The 27,951-nt window shown below is 43.6% G+C and overlaps 1 protein-coding gene across 8 annotated transcripts in view; it reads right to left on the reverse strand.

The window, feature by feature from the left end:
• Window positions 1–300: 300 nt before the first annotated feature.
• Window positions 301–27,951, reverse strand: part of LOC102966393 (piezo-type mechanosensitive ion channel component 2) — a 468,901-nt gene continuing 441,250 nt past the window's right edge. For 4 of the 8 annotated variants that reach the window (XM_042961476.1, XM_042961473.1, XM_042961474.1 and 1 more), the window contains 13 exons: window positions 26,817–27,069; window positions 25,456–25,588; window positions 23,116–23,263; window positions 22,803–23,017; window positions 17,033–17,191; window positions 15,163–15,310; window positions 9,946–10,134; window positions 9,524–9,616; window positions 7,783–7,955; window positions 5,808–5,936; window positions 4,534–4,613; window positions 2,159–2,342; window positions 301–1,049 (listed from right to left, as the gene is read on the reverse strand). In XM_042961476.1, the coding sequence (XP_042817410.1) occupies window positions 797–1,049; window positions 2,159–2,342; window positions 4,534–4,613; window positions 5,808–5,936; window positions 7,783–7,955; window positions 9,524–9,616; window positions 9,946–10,134; window positions 15,163–15,310; window positions 17,033–17,191; window positions 22,803–23,017; window positions 23,116–23,263; window positions 25,456–25,588; window positions 26,817–27,069 (2,157 nt within the window). In that variant the 3' untranslated portion in view covers window positions 301–796. Of the gene's footprint in view, window positions 1,050–2,158; window positions 2,343–4,533; window positions 4,614–5,807; window positions 5,937–7,782; window positions 7,956–9,523; window positions 9,617–9,945; window positions 10,135–14,644; window positions 15,115–15,162; window positions 15,311–16,427; window positions 16,747–17,032; window positions 17,192–22,802; window positions 23,018–23,115; window positions 23,264–25,455; window positions 25,589–26,816; window positions 27,070–27,951 lie in introns of those variants that run through there. The other 4 variants (XM_042961475.1, XM_042961477.1, XM_042961479.1 and 1 more) reach the window with 4 other exon arrangements.

A 27,951-nucleotide genomic window follows, 5' to 3' on the forward strand; every position in this document is an offset into this window, starting at 1 on the left:
TGAAGCATAACAGCCACCACGGAAGCGAGTCATTTGCTGGGCCTCGACAAAACCGGTGTCCCCATTTTTGTTTTGCTGCTTTTTTTTTTCTTTTTTCCTGAGAAGTCACTGGTGTTTAATGGAAAGATTTGTTTTTTTTTTTTTTTTTTTTTACTAGTCTTCAGTTAAGATAAGGCAGTAAGAGTGTCACTAATGTTAACTTTTTGCTTAGAATGAGGCTCGTTCGTCCACTGGTATCTTCATGGGTCTTTGGCTCCCTCTCTTGTTCCCCTCCCCCCCCCCCCCCCCCCGCCCCAGAAATCTCTTCAGGAGTTTCAGCCTCCTATTGCTGTTGCGTATTTTCGGGGCGTGCTGAGGCCCATCTGTTCTCCCCACAGCAGCTTCCCCGTTGGCAACAGGGTGAGGCCTACTGAACTAGAGCGTCTCTTCAGGAAGTGTGCGGGCTCCGCACAGAAAACCATGGGCAACTTTCCTTTTCCCTTCTTCTCTCCTGTTTCTCTGAGGGAGGAGACCCATAAATGATTCCTTTGCATCGTCAATCAGAATGCAAGACACTGTTGACTATATCATAAAACAAATAGCCCTGATTTTGGAGAAATGGAATTACAAATAACATTTTCAACAGCGCCTTCATTTACAAGGTAGCTTAGACTGCAGAAGGAAGTCAGCTCCTTTTGACCACCTGTCAGAAGAGAAACCATTTCCATCCAACTAGAAATGCTTAGCTCTTATGAGGATATTGTGCTTTTTTTTAAATTCAAATGTTAATTTGATCTGCAGTCTGTGTCGTAAAGCATCAATTTGTTTTTTCTCTAGTCCATTTGATCATGGTTTCTGGTGAGCGGTACAGGAATATTAATTTGGCATAGAGATCTTCCTCGAGTTCCAGTTCCCCTGTCTCTCGAACTAAAAAAATATCTGTGCACAACTTCAGAATTCGGTCCACATTTGGAAGCTCTTCAAACATGATGGAGTGAGAAATCCCACTGAAGAATTCACGGACAAACTTCCCAATCACAAGGACAACCGAAGCATACAATCCCATGATACTGGGGGAAGAAAAAAAAAAAGGTAGCTAGAAATTGTATCTATCAGTTAAACACAGTTAATAGAACACGTCTAAAAGAAAAAAATAACAAAATTTCTCTAGAGTTTTTCCCTTTGGTGAAGAAAACATTTACTCTGTTTATTAAAAAGGTAATTCAGGGGCACCTGGGTGGCTCAGTTGGGTAAGCAGCCAACTTCAGCTCAGGTCATGATCTCGCGGTCTGTGAGTTCAAGCCCCGCATAGGGCTCTGTGCTGACAGCTCAGAGCCTGGAGCCTACTTCCGATTCTGTGTTTCCATCTCTCTCTCTCTGCCCCTTCCCTGCTTGCTCTCTGGCTCTCTCTCTCTCTCTCTCTCTCTCAAAAACAACAAACATTAAAAAAAATTTTTTTTAAAAAGGTAATTCATATTCCTTGTGTAAACACACTTTATACATTACAGTGCTGTAAGACTTGAAAAATAAAAGTTTCAAAAAAATCTCAATTCTGGAAACAACCAATGCTAGTAGTCTCATGCATGAACTTCAGGGGGTTTTACTGCAAATATTATATAAAGAAACCACATAATATACTTGATAGAAATGCAATTGTACTATATATACTTTTCTGCACCAGCTATTTATTTTAATACTATAATTCTGCATAGACATTGACTTCTTAACAGACTTTCATGTCTTGTAGGGGATGCATGTGTCTTAGAATGTAAGCATCAGAACACGGTGAAATGATAGCAGCAGACCATTTTGGACATTGGACCATGCCCAAAATTGCGATGCTTGACTGAGCATCTGCTCAGGTCAGAAGGCAATCTATACGGAAAAGAGATAACCCTACACCAATTTCTAAGTTTAAACATTGAATTACATCAAACGTAACAGGAAGACGTGGAGTCAAGAAACCAGAAATATGACTTCTAGTTCTGTCCTTAATGGTGTTGTTCACCCCAGGCATTTTGACTTCTTTGGGACTCTGGTTCTTGAAGGGCCAATGATCTATGAATTTTAACACTGCAGCTGTTAAGTTCAAGAATTTTAGGAAGGTACAAAGCTTCCCATCAACTTTATATGACACAGAAGTAGGCTCTTGTGACTGCTAACTGAAATGTGTCCTTACCCATAGCCAGCCAGGAACCCCAGACTGGGCGGGCTGACTTTGTCATTGAACACCACCAGTTCCAAGGCCTGAGCGTGCTGATTGTATATTCTGTTTCCAGTCAAGTTGAGAACCCACCACTCACTGTTAGATTTAGTTGTATTGTCTCTGGACAAAATGATGGTGATATTCATGAAGTTATTTTCTGCAAGACGAGAAAAATGAAACCAAGTTAGCATAAGCATATTAAGATTCAATGCATGCAAACAATTGTCAGATGGCAGAACCTGATTACCACTATCCGTAGCGTGTGATGCCAGGATGAGTAGGGCACATGTTAACAGTGTGAGTGGAGAAAGAAAAGTGGGCCGCAGGTGTGCATAAGGTTTCTTCTTGTCACTAAAGAGGACGCTCACTGTTGCTAAGTGAGCATGGCAGCCATATCACAGGGAGAGAGTGAAGACCCACGTGATATATACGTGAGTATATACGTGAGTATCACACGTGCTTAATATACGTGAGTATATTTCTTTGCTAATAATTCCAAGCAACTAGTTAGACATTTAAAAACCCAAATCACTGACTTTTTATTGACTTGACTAATCCAATCATATTACTAGCATTTATTGAGTGTCTTCTGGGAGGAAGGCCCTCTGTTAGGTGATCAGGGGTTACAGAGTTGAATACAGCACAATTCCATATCTCAATGGGAACAGGCCATGTACATGAGCACAACTTATGGGCACGTGGCAACCACTATTAGACCTGTGCTGACAAGGAGAGAACAATTCTGGTTGGTAGGATCCATGAGGGCTTCCCAGATGAGACGACTTCTGAGTTGAATTTTGCTGAGAACATCAGTAAAGTGGAGATGGAGAGGGAGAGGAGGTTATTTCAGGAAGGATTGATGGCATGAAGCTCAGGAAAGTTCTGAAAACCCATGATGTGTGGTTAATGATTGCTTGTGTTGGAGCTTAGGGTGAATATAAAACAGTAAAAGGGCCAACAGAAAGCTTGGAGTTCTCTGTGTAGGCCTTTCTAAGAAAATACCACCACTGCCAATGATAATACGGCCTCCACTGAGAATCATGGTGGTGGACTATAAACTCTGTGAGGGTGGGGGCCGTGGCTACATTATTTCCTGCTAAATTCCTAGATCAAAGGAATCTAGGACAGTGTGTGGCAATGTAAGTCTATTGGATGGATGGATGGATGGATGGATGGATGGATGGATGGAACGTGAGGCAGGAGACTCATAAAGATAAAGAAACCCCTCCTCAAGAAGAATGTGAACCACTGAGAATGCTCCGGAAGAAAAAGAACCTTGGTTCTGAAGTCTAGAGAGTTCTGAAGGGGGACATCTGGCCCATGTTTGGATCTAGTTTGTCCACGTACTGGTTGTATAACCTTTGCTGAGTAATTCTCACACTGGGCCTTGGTTCCCCCTTTGTAAACTGGTGATAACCACCAACGTATGCTAAATAGGCCTTATGGTAAAGATCAGAGAGAACTCAGTAAAGCTAATCAGAGAAGTTGTTGTGTTGGCAGGACCTGAGAACACCAAGACCTGTGGTGTGGGGAAGGGGGACTTCACAGGCTGAACCTCATGAGGAAGAAATGCATAGAGATGTGGGGGCCCACCCACACTTGTCTTCGGAACCTCTATGCTGCCTCTACTTCTTGAGATCTCCATGGGGGCGTCTACCTGTTTGCCTACGCAATCCCCATCTTTCCAGCTAAACATGAACCATGTAGAACCTCGTCTCCAGTGCCTGGCATACTGCCTGGTGACAATGAGCAACCCATGTTGGCAAAGGAATGAATGTGACTTGGATATATACTGCACTGTCCTTCTACTTTTACCATCCATACCCATCTGTTCTTGTCCAGGCAACTGATGAAGTCAAACAATGCTTCATAATTAATGCTTAAGAATTCCAAAGCATCATCTTACTACCATCTCTGTTATTTGGGGTAAATACAGTCCCTAGAGACTACTGTTGATACTTAACGACCCTTGGGCTGAATCACGCACATTTCCTGCTACCTTTATATTGCTCTTATTGTGGGGCCTTCATATTTAATACTGCATGAGGCCATTTTCTGCCCAAGATATGGATGTTAATAGAAACAAGTAAACAGACTAAGGCACTAAATGTGGATTTAAGCCCATCAAGTTCTATATCAATGAAAACAATGAAGAATATGGCTTCTGGTGACTGACTGATTCCTTCTGGCTGTGGAATGCAGCTGGGAGTCTCATGCTTCCTATAAGCTCTGTCTCACAGAGACAGAACACTGGAAAGAAGCTCAAGAAAGGTTGAAAATGCAAACTGTAGAAGTTGAATAAAAGAAGGTTAAAAAAAAGTTCTGAAACAATTCCTTCTCAGCCTTACCAGACAAAAGTTGCTTTATAGGTTTTGAATTCGAATCACTAGGTGCTTTCACGTAATATGGGTAGATCTTTTCTATAGTCCTGTATGTTAAAAAAAAAAAAAAAAAGGAGAGGAAGCGTAATTAAGTTTTAGTTGTTTTACCCACATAAAATTGATTTTTTTGTTGCTACTTTGACCTCATATCAAACGATAATGGTGAATCTTTGTATATGTATACAATGTGATGTCATCGCAATTTATGGGTTCCGTTATAACTAGAATTCTCTGAAGCCAAAAAAATTTTACCTGTTTCTATTCGAATACTCAAGTAAACTCTGTACATGAGCAGTTTATGACTTGAAAACTGCTACAGAGATTTTCCATGTCTGTGACTGTTTCTGAAGCAAGGGACTGTTTTCTTGCTAGGATCTAGGTCTATACTCTCTCTCTCTCTAGATATATCTATAATCAAGTGGACGGCATGAATCTATCTAGGACAAGACTGAGGCTTGAGGGGAGAACTAGTGGCCTGGACCTAACCCTCCCTCTGCCAAGGACAAGCTAAGTGACCTGAGCAGGTCACTGTGTCTTTCTAGGCCTGCCTGTTCTCTCATGAAATAATGGGGGAGGAACTGACAGTCTTTGAGGTTCCTTCAACTTTAGTGATTAACAAAGGCTGTCGTAGGGAGCACGTCTGAGGACTGCATCATGGCGGCTTATATTCACTGCATTAAAGTGGGGCCAAGGCAGACTGGAGGTCAGAACTAGGCATTGGCTGGTGGACGTCTGGAATACTTCATTTAGTGGTTTTGCACCAATAGCATTTTTTTCCCCCTCCTGCTTAGAATCTAGACATCACAGCTTATATCTGTTTGAAGTGGAGTACTTACATGGCAGGAGAATATATTAAGATGTATATTCCCGCCCCCCCCCCCCCGCAAATTTCCTTTTACCCCTTATCTTCCCCTCATCTCCCATCCATTCAATGACCCCAGGCCAGGAGCAATAGTAGAAGAGGGGTATCCCAGGGGCTTAATCTGGCTTTTGGTGATTATGGTCAGATAAGAGCAAAGTTTGCTGCCCAGGAACAAGGTCAGTACTCCCAGGGCTAGGTGGACAGAGTACCGGGGGAGGAAAATAGAGCTGCCTTAACGTAACATAATGAGGCCTCCAAGTAGAGATTCACTTGAGTTACTGAAGAAAGTTGCATTTCTGGTATACGTGAGTTTGCAGATGCAGATTTTGTACCAGATATATCCATCTATTAAAGCTAATTAACAGGAGCAATCACTTACACCGGTGTTCTTGAACTTTCCGTGTTGTTGCCGGCTATCATTTTAGCTATATGCTCTCGTGTGGTATTTTTAAGAGGAAAAGAAAGCTTATCGGTTGCAATTTCTGCCTTTGCACCCAAACTCATGTTTCTGTGAAGAGAAATAAAAAGGCTCAATGTCAGTGATTACTTGGAAGTCTAGAAGAGACGTTCAAAAATTCACTTGACTCTTCATTTTATTAATCTCACCAAGTCTTCCTTGGATCCACAACTGTCACCCCCAACCTTTTCTGTCCACCTCACCTTTACGTCCAGCTTCTTAGACAACCAAGTTAGTAAAGCCCGGGGAGGCCACAAACACCTTTAAAACAGATGGCAGGTGAGAGGGCAGAGTCTGTTGACTAGAAGAGAAACCGTCTTGATGCTCTGATAATGAGTTTCTGAAACACTTTTTTTTTTATTAATCTAGTGAGGTTAGTCTCCATGGTGACTAATAGAATCCATGCTTTTAAAAGAATGTTCCATCAAGAGTTGATCTTTAATGTTGTTATTATTTATTATTATTATTATTTTGGTAGGTCTTCAAAGAAAAGGCTAGAAAGTGAATTTTGGCAGTACAGAATTTCATGTGAGGAATTTAGGATGTTCTAAAGGAGAAAATAAGATGAAAGAAAGAGTTCTTTCAATTCTGAACAGCCCCCTTTCAGATATTTCTTTACTGTTTCTTTGTAAATTCACTTTAGATTGGAGAAGCCTTCTTCTGTACCTATCATAATTCTTTCTTAATTTTATCCTAGAAGCCAGGAACCATGAACCCGATGAACCTATCACTTGACTGCTGGCATAGAATCCTGGATCACAAGACTATGACAAATACAAACAAACAGACACTAAGCCAACCAACTAGTGTATTGTGTTGAGGTTCCCCGATTGCTTCACTAGCACATTGGGCTTCTGAATGCAAGAACTTTTCTTAAGACACGCTCATGAATGGATAAGGAAGATGTGGGGGGGGGGTGTGTGTGTGTGGAATATTACTCAGCGGTGAAAAGGAATGAAGTCTTGTCATTTGCACAGACACGGATGGAGCTAGAGAGTATTATGTTAAGCAAAATAAGTCTGTCAGAGAAAGAAAAATACCATATGATTTCGCTCATGTGCAGGATTTAAGAAACAAAACAAGTGAGCAAAGGGGAAAAAAAGAGAGGGGCAAACCGGGAAAGGGACTCTTAACCACAGAGAACAAACTGACGGTTACCAGAGGGGAGGTGGGTGGGGGGATGGGTGAAATAGGTGATGGGGATTAAGGAGGGCACTTGTGAGGTGCACCGGGTGTTGGATGGAAGTGAAGAATCCCTATGCTGTACAGCTGAAACTAATATTACGCTGCGCGTTAACTAACTGAATTTAAATACAAACTTAACACAGATCAACAAGTGCAGTAGTGGCCACGTGCTGGCCATGGGCCCAGGTTAGGTGAGAAGGAATCTCTCTCAGCTCTCCCCATCTTGGGACTCCCAGGCTGCTCTCACATCTCCTGCTTAGAGAAAAGATCTGACAGGACCTCCCTACGTTGGAGGGATTCGAGTGAGAATTCGGGTTCCCGAGACTGCCAATTCTTGATTGCTCAGACCAAATCTTAGATCAGGGAAATCTTACAATCATCCAGACCATTTCGTTTTATAAGTCATGACACTTTTTCTTTTTGCTTTACCTCTCTCTCTCTCTCATTCACAAAACTCACTGCCAACCTCTCTTTAAAAACTGGAGTAGAAAAAAGGAAAACTAAGAAGTTCTTATTTTTGTCAGAGATTCCTAGGCAAACTGTTATTTAGTAAACGCAGATGTTAGCTGTAGCATCGAATGAATGTTCCCAAAGTGTAATGTCAGCTATAAACCACATCCATCGACTTTTTCTTTACTTCTATCCACCCACCCCCACCCCGAGTTTAGATTGGGGGGAAAGGGGAAATTATGCATGGAAATACAGTAACTACCTCTGAATACTCCATGAAAAAACAACAGAGAAGCTACTATTGGGGTCCATGAGTTCGCTTATCATTTTCTGCTTACTGGGAGGGCTGATGGTCCACAAAGAATTTGAGTTTCCTTCCAGTTCTGCTACAGTTATGTCTTCTTTTTCATAATTTTCCAGAAATTGCATAGCACCCTGTATGCGCACAAATACACATGCATAAATAGATCATATATATGGTGATGTACAAATAAAATTAAAAAAAAAATGTTTGTTTATTTTTGAGAGAGAGACAGCGTGAGCAGGGGAGGGGCAGAGAGAGAGGAAGACAGAATCTGAAGCAGGCTCCAGGCTCCGAGCTGTCAGCACAGAGCCCGACGTGGGGCTCGAACCCACCAACTTTGAGATCATAACCTGAGCCGAAGTCAGAGGCCCAACCGACTGAGCCACCCATGTGCCCCCTGTGGTGATGTACAAATACAGTGATTACTCTTCTTTGTAACTGGCTACATGAAGGGGAATTCTTAGTAAGGAAGGGCAATTTTTACAGTGCACGGTCTTCATGCTCTATCGCACTATTCTGTTCCCCTCCCCACAGGGATGGGCAGCCCGAGTGCCGTGGAGCAATCTTGGTGATGTTGCCGCACCGATACAGCTATGGGATCATCCCAACTCATCAATAAAGAAAAGACAAATGACTTGGTGTCATTTTCCTCCCCATTAAGAAGGAAATGTATCAACTATTGCGGTGTTCCCTCTCATCACCCAGTCAAATTTAATCCACCCACAATATCCTGGTCCCGTCTCACAGCTGCACATCCCTCAAGATTAGTTTTGGCAGTGTGCATTAGAGGCTGATAATTTTATAAAGGAGATAAGCATCTGTGTGCCTGATCATTTTCTTTAAATACAAAGTATTATTTGTAAAGCAAATTTTAATTCTGAAAGCTCGATTTATCATGTGATTAAAAGTTTGTAAGATAAGGAAGAGAATACATGAGCCACAACTTTACCACCAGGGCATCACCGCTGTGATATATGGTAGGACATGTAGATTTCATTTGTTTTAATTTAAAAAATAGGAATGTGTGTCCTTTTTCACTTAGGTTTTATCTTGAGAAATGTTCACGCCATGCAGAGTCTCTGCAATGACTATTTTGTATTATGAAAGACACTGCTCAGAAAATATTCAGACGACATAGCACGTAAATAAAATGCAAAGCGGTGGTCCCCTTCTCCCACGCCGACCGCCCTAGGGAAGCCAGTGCCTATCAAATTCACTTGATACATTTGCCATAACTTATTTAACCGGTCCCTAGTTATGAAGCCCTCAGTGGCTTCCAGCTTTTACTAATGCAGAGAATGCCAGCACAAGCAAGGGCCTGCATAGAGCTTTTCCAACGTTTTGAATGACTCCCTTACTATAGATTCTCAGATTAGACCTACCCATCAAAGGGGTCAGTATCTACTACAATTAAAAAAAAAATTAAAAATATGAAAGAGGACCTACATCTGTTAAGCTTACATTAAAATGTCCTGAATTACAATTATGTTTATTAACACATATCCAACGATACGGACATAATGGCTCAGAGTATCGAAGGGGCCAGTGGCCAGAAATGCGCTGCGAACCCCTGGTAACCCCTGACAAGTCCCTGCCACCACCACAGGCCACGACAGAGGAGTGAACAAAATGACAAGCAGTAAGCTCACCTTTCGTCTAGAAAGGTCTTCACAGAGATCTACTACATGCATTTACTTACAGTGTCCCTAGAAAAAGCTTTCATAAATTTATTAAACTTGGGCTGATCCATAACTTTCAACTGGCTTTGCTGTGCACTCATTGTGAAAATAGGCTGGAAAACAAAGAAACAAGGTGCCGTTAGCCCTCCAAGGCCCGTCTCTGCGTCCTGGGTTAAAAGAACAATATTTCCGCCGCGTTATCGTCCCCCCGGGCACCCGAGGGCAGCTGGCCTCAGAGATCTCTTTTTGAAGTGATTACCCAACCAGAACAAAACGATTCTTTCACTGTCTTCGGTGCTTTACTTATACATCACGTATTTGCTGACCAGCCGAAATGTAGGGAGGAATGTGGAGCACCAAAGCTAACTCCACATCCTGTGGCTGTTTATTGGGAAAGGCGCCGGCAGGTGAGTGAGCCCTGGGGGAGGTGCACAGCGGTTACCTGGTACCCTCCCAGGGTGATTGTGACCGAGACGTCCAGGGGCTGGTTGATGACCCCCGCCACAGATTTGATCAAGGACATGAAGAGAAGGGGAAACCAGACAATGCAGATGAGCAGAACGATGATCATGCCTCCCATGCCATACTTCACCACTTTCTTCTTCTTCTGCCCCCGGGGCTGCGGGTATCTCTGCAACAGAGGGGTCACACTGGGCTCAGGCTTCTGGCCCCAAGAAGCAGGCGGGGTCTGGGTCGGGGAGGAGGGGTGCGCGCTCTTGCCGCGGGACCCGACTGAGTCCTGATTCTGCTCAGTTCGCTCAGGTCACTCTACGAAATTAAGTAGTGATGTGAAGCTCTAATGAGCACCCAACACGTCCCCACGGTGGTGCCACGAGGGACCAATGGGACCCGAGGGACTTTCTCCTTAAAACTGTGTTGGTTTTGGCTGGTGATGAACCTATGGACCGATGGATCAAATACCGCTGAACAAAGCCTCTGCTTTCAAGGGATCATGTGGGAGAAAGACATTTTACTGCAAATTCCTGAATATTCCAAAGCTGTGCCTATCAACCACCTGCTCTTGGTGGGTGGAAAAAAGTTTTTCACTTCATTCATGACACACATTGTCAGAAGGCAGTGTGGTTCAAGCCCTGCAATAAGATCTATACGATCAGAAGAGCCCTCTCTCTCGGCCGCCAGGACTCCACGCGGGTCCTCAGCGGGGGCTGTGCCGAACAGCAGGAACTGGGGGGTGGTGGCAGAAGTGTGCGTCACGTGAGGGACCTGCTCTCTCCTACAAAAGCAGTGCGTTTGGTAGGGATGGGATCACTTCCATCAGCTTTGTTAGGGACCCACCAAGCACTGCTGCTAAGCAAGGCACCAGGAGCCAGCTTTGCTGTCCGGAATCAAAAGGGCTTCAGATATGCACGTGTAATCCTGGCTTAAATGTTGCTTCTCCGTGACCTTTTTGCCTTCCAGGGTCACCCCCTGAAGCTGGGCTGCACACACAATATGGGGGTTACCCCCACTCCCCAGCCTGGCTGTGAGATTTATCCTGGGGGGCACAATCCCTCAGGAGGCAGCCATTCATTTCGCTAGAGGTGAGGTAAGGAAAACTCATCCACATTCTGCCTGCAGGCGCTGAGCTCATGTGACAAGCGACAAACAAGGACAGAGGTCTGGGAGCCAGCACTGCTACAATGGCTCTATGGGCCCTGGCCGTCCGTGATTGCTGAAGTCAGGCCTGGAAGTATAGGGCGGGGGCTGGACGGGGGTGGGGGCACAGGAGCCAGTATGGGCAGCATTATGGATTCTGTGCTCAGGAGATAGTGCCTCTCAGTGGCTGTGCTCCAAGTTAGGGCATGATGTTCAGATCCAGCACTGTATTTCGGTATCTTTGCGCTGGAATTTGAGGCCACTGATTACAATTTTCTATTGCGGAAGAAAAACTGCAGTATTGGAGAATTTCAGATATATATTCACACACACACAGGCTTGCTTTTTCATCTTTTTCTCCGGGAGGCAAGTTTAGACAAGCGGCCTCTCATCCTCACGCAGGAGCGCTCAGGCATAAGGTGGCGAAGTGTTTTGTTGGTTCAAGACTTTTCTCTGCTAAGAACAGCCTGGGTCTCTTCTGACTGTAGTGGTGCCATATCGGTTCCTCTCCTGGAGGCCACCCTTTGAGGCTCACTGCTAAAATCCCCAGAACCTCCCCCTCCGTTCTCCCCCTTCTCCTGCTCAGCCCCGGGGCAGGACACGGCCAGGACCTTTGGACCTCTCTCTAACTCTGAGGCTACTTCCCCCTTCACCTTTCAAAGGGACCGTCCCCTTCCTGTCCTGCACTGCCTGTCACCCCTTTCCTGGGTAAGTCAATGCTCTTCTGGGTCTCCCAGTCTGCATAACCTTCCAGGCTACATTTCCAATCAGCTTCCTAAAGTGTTTTGGAACGTGGCTGCCTGGAAATCATTGGAAACGAGGACTGGGACCCAGTGGCCTGCATTTGCGTATGCTCCTATGCCAACACTCTGCCTTTTAGGAAATTGTTCTGGCTTCATAAAGTGTGTTCATAAAGCCCCTGGAGCACAGCACATTCGACTTGGAAGAATCTCCAAGAAAAGTTACTTAAATTTTTTCTTTTAACATTTATTTACTTTTGAGAGACAGAGAACGAGCAGGGGAGGGGAAGAGAGAGAGGGAGACACAGAATTTGAAGCAGGCTGCAGGCTCCGAGCCGTCGGCACAGAGCCCGACACGGGGCCCGAACTCACAAACCGCCAGATCATGACCTGAGCCGAAGTCGGACACTTAACCGAATGAGCCACCCAGGTGCCCCATGAAAATTTACTTTTAAAAGCAGCTTACTCTTCTGCTTTATACTGGACAAGAGACGGTCACTGGTAACGTTTCTGTCTCTGATGGGATGGAGTAAAAATGTGTGCCAGATTCGCCTGGACTCCCCTGACACCGACCTCCCACACACCTAAGTTTCTTAGCAAATTGTACTACGTGTGATTTAAAAGGCTCTTATTCTGAAATAGCCAGCGACTGAGCATAAGATAGAAGTATATATTTAAGTAGAGGTGATGCATGTATCACCAAAGGTGATACATTGAAATGAGGCTTTTTATTTCTTGAAGATAAAATGACAACAATAATCGTAAACACTTTGTGGGGAGGAATGCTTCGTGTTCTAGGGCAGAGCAAACCCTGTCCTTCACAAGGATGACAGGCAATGGCTGTGACTTCCTCACTATAGTATTAAGAAGGTTGTCGGGGCGCCTGGGTGGGTCAGTCAGTTAAGCATCTGACTTCAGCTCAGGTCACGATCTCAAGGTTTGTGGGTTCGAGCCCTGCGTCAGGCTCTGTGCTGACAGCTCGGAGCCTGGAGCCTGCTTCAGATTCTGTCTCTCTCTCTCTCTCTCTCTCTCTCTCTGCCCCTCCCCCGCTCACGCTCTGGCTCTTTCTCTCTCTCAAAAATGTATAAACATTAAAAAAAAAACTTGAAAAAAAAAAAGATGGTTGTCACCTGTTGGCTCAAAGGCAGTGAAAAGCTTGTAAGAGCTAACAAATGGGGCAGACACAGCTGCTCCCATGAAAGGTGGCCCTGTGTCGATGTGGGACAGTAACGCGAGCTCTGATTCAGAAACCCCCACCTGAGGACTCCCCTCCCATTCATCCAGAGGAAGTAGTATCTCACGGTCTCCAGTGCTCAGTGGACAGGCTCTGGGTTTTAGGATGCCGTCCTTCCCTCCTGCTGTCAACAGATAAGTTCGTCTACTTCATGCGGAAGCCAGGCTATGTGGTGTGCAGTCGGCTCACCACATCTTTCCCCAGCTTCCCGTAGGATGGCCACTCCTCTTTGCCACTACTAACTTATTCACCCACGCCTCTGGTCCCACGCTTCCCGAGGCCCCCACCCAGACCTTTATCCTTTGGCTTCGATGCTAAGAATTTCTCTTTTTCTTTTTTTCTACTGTTCGTTTCCTTACCATCTACAGAGGTTCAGATCCTCTCTATTCCGAAATTACCTTCTCCACTTGCTTGTCTCTTGAACAGCTTCTCTCTCGGGCCTTTCTCTGGCCTGTGCCTGCTCCCTCTGGAACAGCAGCCACAGGATGACCCTGGGCAAGTCTGTCCAGCGACATGCAGCCCAAACTGCCGGCCCGCAGAATTGTGAGCAAAGAAAATGGTTGTGATTTTTTAAAGTTTATTTACTTTGAGAGACAGAGCACGAGCAGGGGAGGAGCAGAGAGAGCAGGGGACAGAGGACCTGAAGTGGGCTCTGTGCTGACAGCAGGGAGCCCAATGTGGGGCTTGAACCCACATGACCTGAGCCGAAGTCAGAGGCTCAACCAACTGAGCCACCCAAGTGCCCCCAAAACGGTGGTTATTTTTAAACCACTAAGTTTGATGTAGTTTGATAAGCAGCAATAGACAACTGATATGATAAACTGCTGAATGAATAGATCTAGGACCTACGCTTCCCAGCACAGAGGTTTCGGGATGTAAGTTCTCCTCTGTGTGACGGTGTGTATGTGGACACCTCTGGGCAGCGGCCACCTCCTGAGGCAGCCAGTCTGTGATGGGGTAGCTTCGACTTTTAGGAAGTTCTTCAGATGCCACTGAAGCTTACTAGAGCTTTTGCCAACCTGTCTCAACTCTGTTATCTTGCATCTTCCAGACAAATTCAAACTTTCCCCCTATTTCCCACTATTTCAAGTAGTTAAAAGCAGCTATTATCTTTGCTTCCTTCCATTTGTTTTTCTACTTCCGACAGAACAATGCTTGGTTCTTCCCGCTTTTCTTCATTGGTCACGATTTCTGGATGCTTTATCGCCATGACTGTTACCTTCAAAGTCCCTTTGGTAGAATATCTGCCATATTCTGTCATTTTATCAGCTTCTCTGCTCCTTACAAATGAGGACAAGCTAGCAGATTTTAAGTTTACTGCCAGCCCTGTCTCCTTTACTCTCACAAACCCCACAAATACAGGAGCCGCAGGTCAGTGGGACCCATGATTATGAAACTGGAACTCCAAGAAGCAGCAGCAGAACATACTAGAAATTATATACACTGGAGGGAACTTTTTCAAGGAGGGTATTATCAAGAAGAGAGGAAAAAACGGGATACTTTCTACCACCTCAGCCAATGCTTGTTGAGCATTTCCATTGCTGTTATGACTCCTGTTTCCGACGTTAAGCTTTTGCAAAAAATCCAATAAATAACAGTAATTGTAACGTATTCAAACTTTAATATTCAACTTAACAGAATAAGCAAATATTTGCACTTCGATTTCCTTTGCACAAGGAAGTTATATTGTCCCGTCGCTCATCAAAGAGTGAATCAGAGGGTGAGCCTGAGTCCAAGCCACCTGACCCCACTTTTCTCCATCCTACCACATTCCCTTCTGCTCCCAAATGAGCCATTTAAGAATTATGGGGTCACAGAGCAATATATCATTTCTTCTTTTAAAAATAACTACAATATAGGCTGGCCAAAGAAGAACACATCTGGATGCCATTGCTGACTAAGGCAGCAGTGAGTCCAAAATTCCCAAGTCCACTGGGGTGGAAACCAATGGGACAGTCACAGGTCCTCACCATCTTTGCCCCCTGCCTCCATGTATTTGGCCACAAAGCTTGCAGAGATTCACATGAATCTTATACCCAGCCTGGATGGAAGGGAAACGAAAAGGGGTAAGGCATTTTTATTGGCTTACTTTTTCAGACTCCCGCCAACACTTCAGGATGAATATGTGAGCGTAGATGTCCTCCACACAGATCCAGCTGGAGAGGCTCAAGGTCGTGTCTGTCCACACCCAGTCCATCACAGCCCTCAGCTCAGTCAGAAAGGGAACGAGGCGGAACCTGCCAGAAACCACATCTTGCTAGAGAGGCAGTTGTGGGGTGGCCCCTGTCATCCTCCCAACCCCGGGAGCTCATGTAGTTCCTTATCGTTTTAGCCCCTATGACTTGGGAAAAATTCTCAAGGTGACCCTTATGGTAAAATTAACTTGGAATACAACTGCTTCTCATCTTAAGTCAATGTATGAATTAGTATTTTCCATTCTTTTTTCTATTTTTTCTTTTTGCTGATGGTCTTAACAAATTAGGATTGCCTTTTAAATAAGTTTGAAGGTGTCCTCTCCCCTGTCTCTCATCAAAGTCTTGTGGTTTTCATTGCCCAGATCTTTTCATTTCTTCGGTTAAATTTATTTCTAAGTATTTCATTGTTTTTGGTGCTATTATGAATGGGATAGTTTTCTTTATTTTTTTTTTCTGATGTTTTGTTTTTAGCGTATGGAAACACCATTGATTTCTGCATGTTGGTTTTATGTCCTGCAACTTTACGATGAATTCATTGATTACTTACAACTGTGTTTAGGTTGATTCTTTAGGACTTTCTACATTTAAGGTAATATCTTCTGCAAAAAGACCCATCATTTTACATTTTAAAACGTGTATGTGTTTATGTTATGAGAATCTGTCGGTCGCGGGATTATTGAGTACTGGGGTTTTGTTGTTGAATGAGCTAGGAAAAGTTGTACACCTGATACGTGAAAGCTGAGGGGAGATGAGAGATGTCAGAGGGAGCAGGACATGGGGTTGGGGGCACACAGTAGACTTAGTAGACGGTGGACTGAGTAGCTGCCTCAGGTTAGTAAGATTCTGGCCTTACGTTCTCATATTTGGGAATGGGTTGGCGTGGGCTCCTCTCTGGCCTAGGAACTATTCCCTGTTTCTTGACTAACACAGAGCTTCTCCCAGCTGGAGACCTAGGTTCACCCCAGGCTCTTCAGAGCAGCTTGGGTTATACTCGGAAATTCTCCCCTAAGCCACTCAGCTCTGCCAAGTGAACACTAATCCAGCCCATTGAAGAAATATCAGGCCATACACAGAGAACACCACTAAGTGACTGACCGAGCACACTCAACACCTCTTCTGTGACTAAGTCACCTGTCGCCAGGTCTGGTACAACCAAGGAGCCAGCGGTGCCATGAGCAGCCTCACCTTCCGGGCTGTGGTATGATCTTCATTGGAACAGAGAGGAGATACTACCAACGAAATTCTTACACGGAAGAGCCGATAGGCCTTGTCTAGTAGCTAACTTACTACCAGGGACAAGCAAGTCATGTGGCATTCAGGTTGACGTTAGGTGGAATAGATGGCCCTCTTCAACGGAGGAACTCATTGTATACGCAAAATTCCATGGGGATCTTCAAATAGTACAAATGCCGAATTTCTGTTCCATTGTGCCCAGAAATACATTAATACCTAAGGATCGTGTATCCCTGGTTTTCATCCTGAAATGTTAGCACAGTAATTATGCAGGATCCAGTAATAGAAAATTAACCCATGTGGCTAATTCTAGAACACTATGCTGACCAGGTGTGTGGCAACTACACCTAGAAAGGCTATTTCAAGAGGCGTATCTATCTTTTGCCAAAAGTCGTAAGAGTTCTGTGATGATCTAAATTGCCACATCAGCCTTTTTTCACCTTCCTGTTTCTTCCCAAGGAAACAAGTGCCTTTCTATTGCCAGCCTCCCCTCTGTGAGTGACTGTGACAACACAGAGTGTCCTTCCTTACCCTTGAAACAAGAAGAGGTTGACATAATTGTAGCTCTTGGTGAGGAAGTTTCCAAGGACTCGCGTTGGGTAGCCGCAACGGATTTGGTAGGCAGACAACCCAAAGTAAACACATTTCACAAAGTACCAAAGCTGAGCGACCAGGTTCTGGCTGAATTTCCTAAAGCGCAAAAACATAAAAGTGAAATAATGGAATATTCTTCTGGTATAAGAGCATACCAGTTTAGGATTCAAAAAAAAAAAAAAAAGTCGAATTGCCCCTCTGGCAGGTAGAGCCAGTTCAGTCAATTGTAAGGAATTCTCTGCACCTAGTAGTAGATCACTTTGAAGGCAAACAGTAGGGTAAGAAAGTCTAATAATTAAAAAAAATTCTACAAATGGTGCCTCCAATGTGTTAGTGCATAATTCAGTTGTTTAGGCCATGAATAAACTAATTTCTTTTTAAGCGAATTTACTAATGAACATTTTCTCACAATGTGAAAGATACTGCTACCGTGATCCAAATTAAAGTTCATCAAAAAGATGTATTTTTTTTTTTTTTTACTTCAAAGGACCTGTCATTTGGAAGGTGTAGGAGGAGGTATCCTGAGGAATGAATCCCCCCCTTTTTTGCTATCCATCTATAAAGGCAGGTCGTGGATTAACAAAGTTTCAACACCCTTGGTTCCAGTTGTGTTTATAACCTATTGCGTTTGTTCCTCAAGCCATCATGCTCAAGACGTCTGTCTTCATTTGAAGACTTTCCCTAGCTCTGAAAATCTATGATTCCATGATCTAACATTCTTTTCTCCAATGACATCTTCAGCAGTCGAAATGCTAGTCCCTTTTGCCAAGACTTCTGTACCATCTTCCCTGGGTTTCAAGTTAAGAGCAACACTTAAAGCTTCCTCTTTATTCCTCTTTAATTTATGTTTCAGATTTGTCGTCTTAACTTTTAATTCTGACATTAGAAGAAGACATGTGTTATTTTTTTTTAACTGAAAATACTATTTAGTTGACCAGATCTAAGAACCAGCCGTGGATGCACTGGCCTATGTATCTCAGGGACCTAGGGACCTCTACGTGGATCTCAACAACTGGAAATCTTAAAAGTAGTTCTTAGAAGTGTCTTCCCCTGTAGAGAAACCAGCTTTGGTATTTCAGGTCCTAATGTGTTAAATACACTTGACCATGATCTAGCACTTGACAAGTTATTTTTTAAACATATCAGAACTTTACAGAGAGCCAATATCAACTATTCCTTCCCTTTCCCTTTCTAGGGACTGTCTTTATTGGTGTAATAGTAAGAAAGAACATTCTTTCAGCTTTCCAGGGAAATGTCCTTGGATTTTACAAATAATTTATATGAAAACTGCATGAGGAAAAATTGTTATCTATCAAAATTATAATCAAAATTACAAAACTGTGGGGCGCCTAGGTGGTTGAGTTGGTTGAGCGTCCGACTTCGGCTTTGGTCATGATCTCACAGCTTGTGAGTTCAAGCCCCACATCGGGCTCTGTGCTGACAGCTCAGAGCCTGGAGCCTGCTTCGGATTCTGTGTCTCCCTCTCTCTCTGCCTCTAACCCACTCTCATCCTGTCTCTGTCTCTCTTAAAAATAAATAAACATTAAAAAAAAAAAGGTTATAAAACTGTGTTGTCTTCCATCCCTTATAAAAGGACCAACCCATGTTGTGATGAGTACCGGGTGTTGTATGTAAATTTCAAAATCACTAAATCATACATTTGAAACTAATATTACACTGTATGTTATGTTAACTAACTGGAATTTAAATAAAAACTTGAAAAAATAAATGAGCATTTCCCTTCCTTCAACCTTAAAGTGAATCAACTTGGAATAAGTTAATCAGTAAGTAATCCTGTTAAATCTAATAGGAACATTAAGGTTGTCCCACAGTGAAGGACTTTTTCTTTTGGTGGTCTCTCCATGCTTTATTACTAGCAGCTGGAGGTATGCCTTACTCACCAATCTGTCCCCCATGGCACCAGCCACACAGCACTTTGTGGACTATAGGCAACCACTGAAAGTTTGTGGACTAAATAAATCACGTGCCCACGCACAGAAAACATCACTTATCAGATGAATTATTTAAAATATTGGAGCTTCCTGATGCTGAATATTATAACTGGTAGCCATCATTTTTTTTTTCTGTATAGTTTCAACTCCTAATCTGTTCCTTCTCTTATTCTTTTCCTGTTTTGAAAAGGATTTAGATAACATAACTATTAATGACTGCTTTCTTTTGCACAGTAATGAGTAAAATTTTTAGCAACAATATCTGGAGGAGGAAAAATGAATCTGGGATGTTAACAAGTGATGGCAGCATGGCTTGAAATGACATGAAATTATATTGTCACTGACATGCTGACAATGTAGACTCAAGGCTCACCAGTCCTAATATATCTTGAATCAAATGTCCAAAAATAAAGATAGGGTAATCCATTGCAGTAGGAATGACCATTAGGTGAGGCTCAAAAGTGAGATCCAATGAGACAGAAATGATCTCTGTGGCCATTTTTTTTTCTTTTTGGTAATATTTATAGCAGCTTTATTTGTAATTGCCAAAGAACTATAAACAACCCCAATGTCCTTCAACTTTTGTATATTTAAACACTCTTTGGTACATTTACATGATAGAATACTACTGACCAACAAAAAATAATTAAGTACTGATACATGCAACAACATGGATGAATGTCAAATATATTATGCCAAGTGAAAAAAGCCAGCCTTAAAAGCCATAGGATGTGTGATCCATTTAAATGACATTCTGAGAAAGGCAAAATTGTAGGGACAGAAAATGGATGTACCAGAAGCTAGAGGTGAGGGTAAGCCTCTGTCTACAAAGGGCATAGGAGATTTTATATATAACATTACATAATATATATAATATAATTATACTAATTATACTAATATAATATAACATTATATTAGTCTTAGGTGTGCAGCTATGGGCATAGTGTTAGTATTTAGCACAGTGCCTCAATCTCTGGAATCCCATCATGTGGTCCTTCCCAGATGGGGATAGGTCTCTGCTTTATTCACGTTAGTGTTATGCCCCTTTTCACCTGGTCTACTGCCCTGGACATAGCAGGTACTCAATAAATGAGAAACCGAGTTGAAGTTTTCATTAATTCAGGTATTATAACAAACATTCCAGCTCTATTCGGTTTGCAAGGTATTGTTGCTTAATCCCCAGAACCTGTGAATATACTACCTTTCATTTTTTTAAAAAAAATTTTGTTTATTTAACATTGATTCATTTTTGAGAGACAGAACATGAGTAGGGGAGGGGCAGAGAGACAAGGAGACACAGAATCTGAGGCAGGCTCCAGGCTCTGAGCTGTCAGCACAGAGCCCAATGTGGGGCTCAAGCTCACCAACTGTGAGATGATGACCTGAGCTGAAGTAGGACACTTAACCAACTGAGCCACCCAGGTGCCCCTGTTAACTTTCAAAGAAAATGAAGGCTTTATAGTTGAGATTAGATTAAGGACCTTGAAGTAGGGAGAGCGCCTAGGTTATCCAGGTGGGCTGAATCTAATCAATGAGCTCTTAATGGAAGAAATCTTTCTCAGCTGCGGTCAGAGGGAACCATGATGGTGGAGGAAGGGAAAGACTGAAGTAATGAGAAGAGGACTCCACTCACTGATGTTGGCTTTGAAGACTGAGGCCGGGCCATGAGCCAAGGAAGGCTAGCACCTCAAGAAGCTAGAAAAGGCGAGGAAAGGGATTCTCCCCTAGAGCCTTTAGAAAGGAATGCAGCCCTGCCTACCCCTTGATTTTAGTCCAGCATGAGATGATAAATTCATTCTGTTTTAAGCCCTAAGTTTGTGGCAATTTGTTACAGCATCAATTGGAAACTCATACCAGCAGGAATAACCCAACTCTTTGGTAATTTGATCCTGCTGAAGGATTCTCCATGGCTTCTCCATTGCCCTATTTCTGGAAACACCAGTCTCTATGAACTTTTCTATCAGGACACGGCAACATCCATGCTCTGGAACTCTGTTCCGGGGATGGAAAAATCAAATCCTTTTCACAACTGCACAACGAATTGTAGGTTGTATTATTTCAAGAAATCTGCTTGGTAGTGAGCACCCCCCCATGGGAGGTGGGGTGTAGCATACAGTAGGGTCAAGAGGTCTGTGATTGGGATCTGGTCTCACCACTAGCCAACTGAGTGACTTTGGGGACACCACTCTTCTGTATGGGTTTTACCTATCTTCATCTGTGAAGTTAGCACGTCTAGAAAGCTTTTTAAGGTCCCTTTCATCTCTGAAATTAAGAGTTTCTAGGAAGGCTGGTGGAGAATGCCCACTGATGCTCTTAAATGTCACAGAAATAACATTCATCATCTAACTACCATGGCTTTTAATGTGGTTTACTTCTCTGAGTTGATATGTATATAGAATTATTTATAGAGAAAAGCGCATTTATTTCACTTTAAAGACTAACAAATAAGATCCACAATGTCCTTACAAAGTATTTTAACAAAATACTAGTATTTTAACAAAAAGCTTGCCTTAATCTGAATTATTTTTATCAGCTGAGATATGTTTACTCTCCCCATACGCAGTATAGTGTGAAGGACTTATTTGGCTGTTGGTATTTTTCTGGGTAACAATTCTTTATTTACTTAGTTTTACTTCAGACTCATGGGAAATATCCTAACTCCATTTTTGCTTTTACAATATTTGCATTGCCACCAAAATCAAAAGGTCACAGCCTAACCATCCAGGTGAGAGTAGACAGGTAGCTGAAGCATTGTCAGGAGAGAGTTGAATTTCCTCGTTAAGAATGCCATTTGAGTCAAGTTATGAACCACATAAAAGTGAGAGCAGTTTTCATTACTTTCTAGTCACTCTTCGGAAAATGGCACTGGCCAGCCAGATTGCCATGTTATTCACAAGGCTTGGCCACAAATGACCCTTGAGGTATGATAAAAAGATCAGCTTCTTGTAAAACATGAAGACTTTTAATGATATGTTCATTAAAAAGATCATTCCTATTACATTGTATGGGTGCTTCCATGTCCCCTTCTGTTCACCCTTTGTTCCCATAATCTCCTATTTATAGCAGTCTCCCTTGTTTCTCTTTCATTCATTGGCGCATCCATTTGTTCATGCGTTTGGCACCGACTCGGTCCCAAGTAGTGTTTCTGGTGGAAGCAACCTGGGAAATCTAAATGGGTTGGAGGCAGGAGAGAAGGGCAGTGAACAAGGTCCCATGAGGTGTAGGAGGACATGGCGCCCTCAATATGACTGGACCTTAGAGCTCAAGGAGACAGGGAAAGGCAGCAGACAGCCACCTCCAAGGATCTCACTGGCCCTTTCCCCATTGAACTTTAGGCTGCTCTTTTTATGTCCCACTTTCTCACAGGACATAGTCTGAGAGCCTCTCATTCTCTTAGCAGTGCCTGTAAGACCATCTCTGGTTCATCTCTGTCTACTAAGGGGTAGAGACAATCACAATGGAAGGCCTCCGGTTTTCTCAGATCGCCAAGGTCATCACTTCTCCCACCCTGAAAAACCCGATTTTTATGAATGCGTATGAACACACAATGAAAATGTGTTTGAGGAATCAGTTCACGTTTTGAGCCACACTGAATTTGATAGTGATGAAGATCTCTGACTTTTCCAACCCATGGTGCTGTTCGGCCGTGCTTCTGCCTGTACCTGGTGATTTTGTTGTGGTGATGCGTGTGGCATGATAACCTCCTGGAACATATTTGCGTTAAAGTGGGAGCGTGCCTCCGGCTTCCACCTTACCTCTCAGTCACACCCGGCAAGATGAAGAACATCCAGAAGTGAATTCCAAACACAAGAATGACCTGGAAAATGACCTTTCCCAGGACGGTCTTCCTGAGGTATAGTGCTCGGTCCACGACCATGGTTCCAAACTGAATTAGGACCATCACCAAAAAAGGCCCAGGGACCTGGTCCTCTGACAGCGAAGAGGTGATGTCTGCTGCTGCTGAGTGTTTCTGGGAAGGAAACAACAGGTTTAGGCACGAGTGGCACTTCACAGGACAGCATCGCTCTTACTCGTTAGAAGTGTGGTGGCCTTCACCCCCCAACCTACCCCAAAGGCCCAGAAGCCAAAGACGATGATGACAAAGTCAACAGTGTCAGCCAGGAACATGAGCACATACACATCGGTCACAGCACTGTAGTCTGGATGGATGAGGTTGTAGAAGAACTGTCTGATGGGCACATATATTTGCAAAGTCCTGCAAAACAGAGACCCCCAGCACTTGCTTCAGGAGGGCAGCATGGGAGGGATGACCGGGTATTTCCATCATTCCATTCCTCCGTATCCCTCTCTCCCAGCAGGTCACACCTCCCTTTTCAGCCTCAGCAGAGCCCGGTGTGGGGTGGGGAGGCTTCTGCTCTAATGGCAAGTGCAGACACATTCAAGTGCCTTCCTTGGCACTCTGCCTCCTTGTGCTGATGAGACCACAGGCCTCCTCTGTTGTTCGAAGCACAAGAGAATGGTCGAAAGCCCCAGAAATGAGGTGTTGGGTTTGTCACCTGATTCAATTACTCCCTGCCTGTGAGCCCCTGAGCATGCTACTTACTTCTCTGTGTTTTTGTTTCCTCTGTTGTAAAACCCCACAGGGCTGGGGTGAGAATTAGATGGGACTACATAACGGTCCTTAGACCTGGAGTCTGACCTGAGCACCCTGTACACATGAGGTAGCCACTGCTCCTCCCCTTTATGGGTCCTGTGCCCCTTCTGATTCCTACATAGTGCCCTGGGCTTTTGACTACACCTTGTTCTGTCCAGCCTCTGCTCTGTCTTCCTTGTTTTCTGGGTTCTTCCTTCAATTCAAGGCCATGTTCACATTGGATGGCCCTCCTGGTCTCAGAGGCCACATTCAAGGCCAGCCTTGCCGAACCTCCTCCGTTCCCATTGCTTGTCTGCTGCCTGTCAAGGTCCCTGGCACTGGAGGAGGGGCTCATGCATTTTGCTGGAGACCAGCTGTGTGCCAGTGAACCTCAGTTTCCCCTCTCCAGGATGAGAGTGTTTCTCTAACCTTCCAACTTTGACATCATACACCTCTCTGTCTAGGTGGGATTTAGCATGATGATGCTTGGAAATACATACTGTGAATCCTTGAAATTATTTATTCTATTCAAATAGGAAAACTATGTTTATAAATGTAATGGATATAAAAATGAATCACACTGAAAAGTGATTTTTAAAAACAATACATTACCTCACACAAAAAGACAGAAAAATAACATGTTGGTGAGGAAGTGGAGAGAAGGGAACCCTCGTGCACCGTTGGTGGGAATGCAAATTGGTGCAGTCGCTGTGGAAAACAGTAGGAAGGCTCCCCTCCAAAATTAAAAAACAGAACTACAATATGATACACCAATTCTACTTCTAGGTATTTATCTGAAGGAAATGAAAACACTAACTCAAAAAGATCTCTGCACACCAGGTTCAGTGCAGCGTTATTTATCATAGCCAACTCATGGCCCCCAAGTGTCCCTCAATGGATGAATGGATAAAAAAAAAAGTGTGTGTGTGTGTGTGTGTGTGTGTGTGTGTGTTTGCACAGTGGTATATAATGAAGTATATATATTATTGGGATGAATACATACACACACACACACACACACACAAACACACACACATGGAACAAGTCTGAGAAAGTCAAATAACATATGATATCACTAATACGTGGAATCTAAAAAAAGAAAAAAGAAGAACCCACACTCAGAGATACAGAGAACAAACAGGTGATTGCCATGAGGGAGGGTTGGGCAAAAGGGTGAAGGGGGTCAAAGCATACAAAGTTCCAGTTATAAAGTTAGTCCTGGGTGCACAGCATGGTGACTGCAGTTAATATTCCTGCACTTTACATTTCATTAAAAAAAATTTTTTTAAGTTTGTTTATTTTGAGAGACAGAGAGAGCAGAGGAGGGGCAGAGAGAGAGAGAGGGAGAGAGAGAAACCCAAGCAGGCTCCATGCTGTCAGCGAGGAGCCCGATGTGGGGCCTGAACTCATGAGCCGTGAGATCATGACCTGAGCCAAAACCAAGAGTCAGACGCTTAACCAACTGAGCCACCCAGGTTCCCCGTGTACTTCACATTACAAAGCTGCTAGGAGAGTAAATCTTAAAAGGTCTCATCATAAGAAAAACTCTGTAACTACAGGTGGTGATGAATGTTGACTATTGTGATCATCCCACAACATACACATCTATCAAATCATTATATTGTATGCCTGAACTTAATTTATATGTCAATTACATCTCCATTAAGAACAATACAATAACAAGTCATTTCCTTATGTTTGTGATATGAGAGGTAACTTCTCTGCTCTGCACCCCTGGTTTATATGAAATAATTGATATCAGCTCCCTGACCCTAAAATAAAACACCCCACACCAAGTGTCTTCATGGACTCACTTCTTTATGGTAAATGCTTTTGCTTTGATTAAATGTTCTTGAAGCTTTTCCATATAAAGTTCCCTTTTACTTTTCTGCTTGATGCTCAAAACACTGCTTCCTTTTTGACTGCTGTTTCGGGTGCTTGTGCTGCCTAGAGACAGAAAAAAAACCAAGATGTGCTGAGTTACAGGTTTGTTGACATAAACACCACAGAAGCCCCTGGAACCCACAGAGCAGAGGATGGCTTGAAGCAGATTGAGAGGGTGACTATATACTATGGACTGTAAGAATAGTGACTGGGGATTTGCAATCTGCAGTTTCAACTCTGCCTCCACAGTGAAATGTATTTGGGTTTCTACACCCAACACTGGCTCCTTCTGGGGTTGTTATGCCATCTTTTTTTTTTTTTTAAGTTTATTTATTTATTTTGAGGGAGAGAGAGAGAGAGGGAGCTCAAGCAGGGGTGGGGCAGAGAAAGGGCACAAGAGAGAATCCTGAGCAGGCTCCATTCTACCAGTGCAGAGCCTGACATGGGGCTCAAACCCATGAACCTAGAGATCAAGACCTGAGCCGAAACCAAGAGTTGGATGCTTAACAGACTGAGCCACCCAGGCGCCCCTGTTATATGATCTTTATTCCAGGAAGAAATAGATTGGAAGAATAGTTTTTATCGTGCTAAACGGGGTCCCAGGTTGTGGGTTTTCCAGATTGGGTCCATGCCCCATGCCTTTTTCATGCCCAGATTTCTCTAACTGTAAAACGAATATGGATGACTGCTGGTGCCTGCCTGAAAAGTGTATTCTGAAGATGAATACACGGGTGTTTGGAAAGCTTCAGGCAGGAGCACTATAAATACAAAAACCCAATTTCTCCAAGAGTGGAAACTGGAGAGCTTGTCTATCTGCTGATAATACCCAACTATTTAGTTAGAAATTAACTAGCTTAGGGAATAAATAGGTGGTTTTGCTAAAAGTTTCCACTGATAAAATCTAAAAATATTTTCAAAATAAATTGTGATGTATAGCATTCTGGACACACCCTGAAATATCTCATATCTCTGGATATGATTTAAAAACTAGCATGTGCCCAGCACTTACTATACGAGGCAGTGTGCTGGCCACTTTTCACAACGACCCCAAATCCTCATCCTGGGAAGGAATCAGATGTTTTAAAGAATGATATGACTGCCCCAGGTCACACAGTTGAGCTACGAACTGAACTTGAGTCTGTGATGTCAAAGCACTTTCTTCTCACATCACCACATCTGTCTCCTTGAGAGCACCCCGTAAACGCCCCTGCCCAAGACCCAGACCCACTGGCACCGGAACAACCAGAAAACTCAGAGTTTTTCCAGCCTAAGGAAATCATGTGACAGATACCTCTTTTGGACCTATTGGAAGAAAAGCTGGATCTGGGGGATATCTGGGAGCTACTGCCCGATCGCTTCCTCCGGATGGCCGTGGGCTGCTCCGGGAAGGACACGTGCACCGACTCCGCTGACGCGGCCAGGTTGATGGATTTCAGAGAATCAGAGGAGGTTCTCCTGCCATGACTGAGGGACAGCTCATCATCCGACTCTTCCTTGTCTGTGCCACTGTCGGCGATGTCATCTTCATCCCATAAGCCGTGGCACTGAGAAAGCATAAGGGACAACTCAGACGGCCATTCCCGGTGAGGTAGCATCGCATCCCCCACGATTAGAAAGCCAAATGTGAAATACGGTGACTGTGGCTGTGATATTGCATCATAAAACTGACATTTGCTAGATAGTTAGAATTTAAATGTTCTCACAAAAAAGAAAGAAAGAAAAAGAAGAAAGAAAGAAAGAAGAAAGAGGGAGGGAGGGAGGGAGGAAGGAAGGAAGGAAGGAAGGAAGGAAGGAGAGAAGGAAGGAGAGAAGGAAAGAAGGAAGGAAGCAGGGTGGGGGATGGGAGGAAGGGAGGAAAAAAATAACGAAAAAGAAAACAGATATATACGGGAGGCGATGGGAACTAATGAACCCTATGGAGGTGATCCTTTCACTGTGTCTACGTGAAACACATCACCACAATGTATACACTTTAAATATATTACAATTATTTTTGTCACTCATACTGCAATAAAGCAGAAAAAGGATTGGAAAATGAAGGGACTCTAGGATAGCTTATTATCTAGGTGTTTATGATAGTCCCAGAGAGCGGGGACGGGCTGGTGCAGATCATGAGTTTGGCTAACTAATTGACATGGATGCAGATCATGTCTGGCAGATGGAGTAAAGGCGAAGTTATAATCACTTAACTCGTTCCTGAGGGAAAGCACTTTCTAGAACATATTTCTCTGTGCTTACAAGTAGCATTTTAAATATCAGTGGGTGAATTTAGCCCCACCGTCCATGTTCACCAAATACCTACACTTGAATACATACAAATGCTGTGTCTCCCTGAACATCCACGGTAAGCTGTGAACCCCTGCATCACCCACGGCTGGGTCAGGAACAGAGCTGCAAATACTCTACTCAAAAAATGTTGGCCCACA

Source organism: Panthera tigris, chromosome D3 (genome assembly GCF_018350195.1).
Source record: "Panthera tigris isolate Pti1 chromosome D3, P.tigris_Pti1_mat1.1, whole genome shotgun sequence".
In the NCBI taxonomy this organism is placed as follows: Eukaryota; Metazoa; Chordata; class Mammalia; order Carnivora; family Felidae; genus Panthera; species Panthera tigris.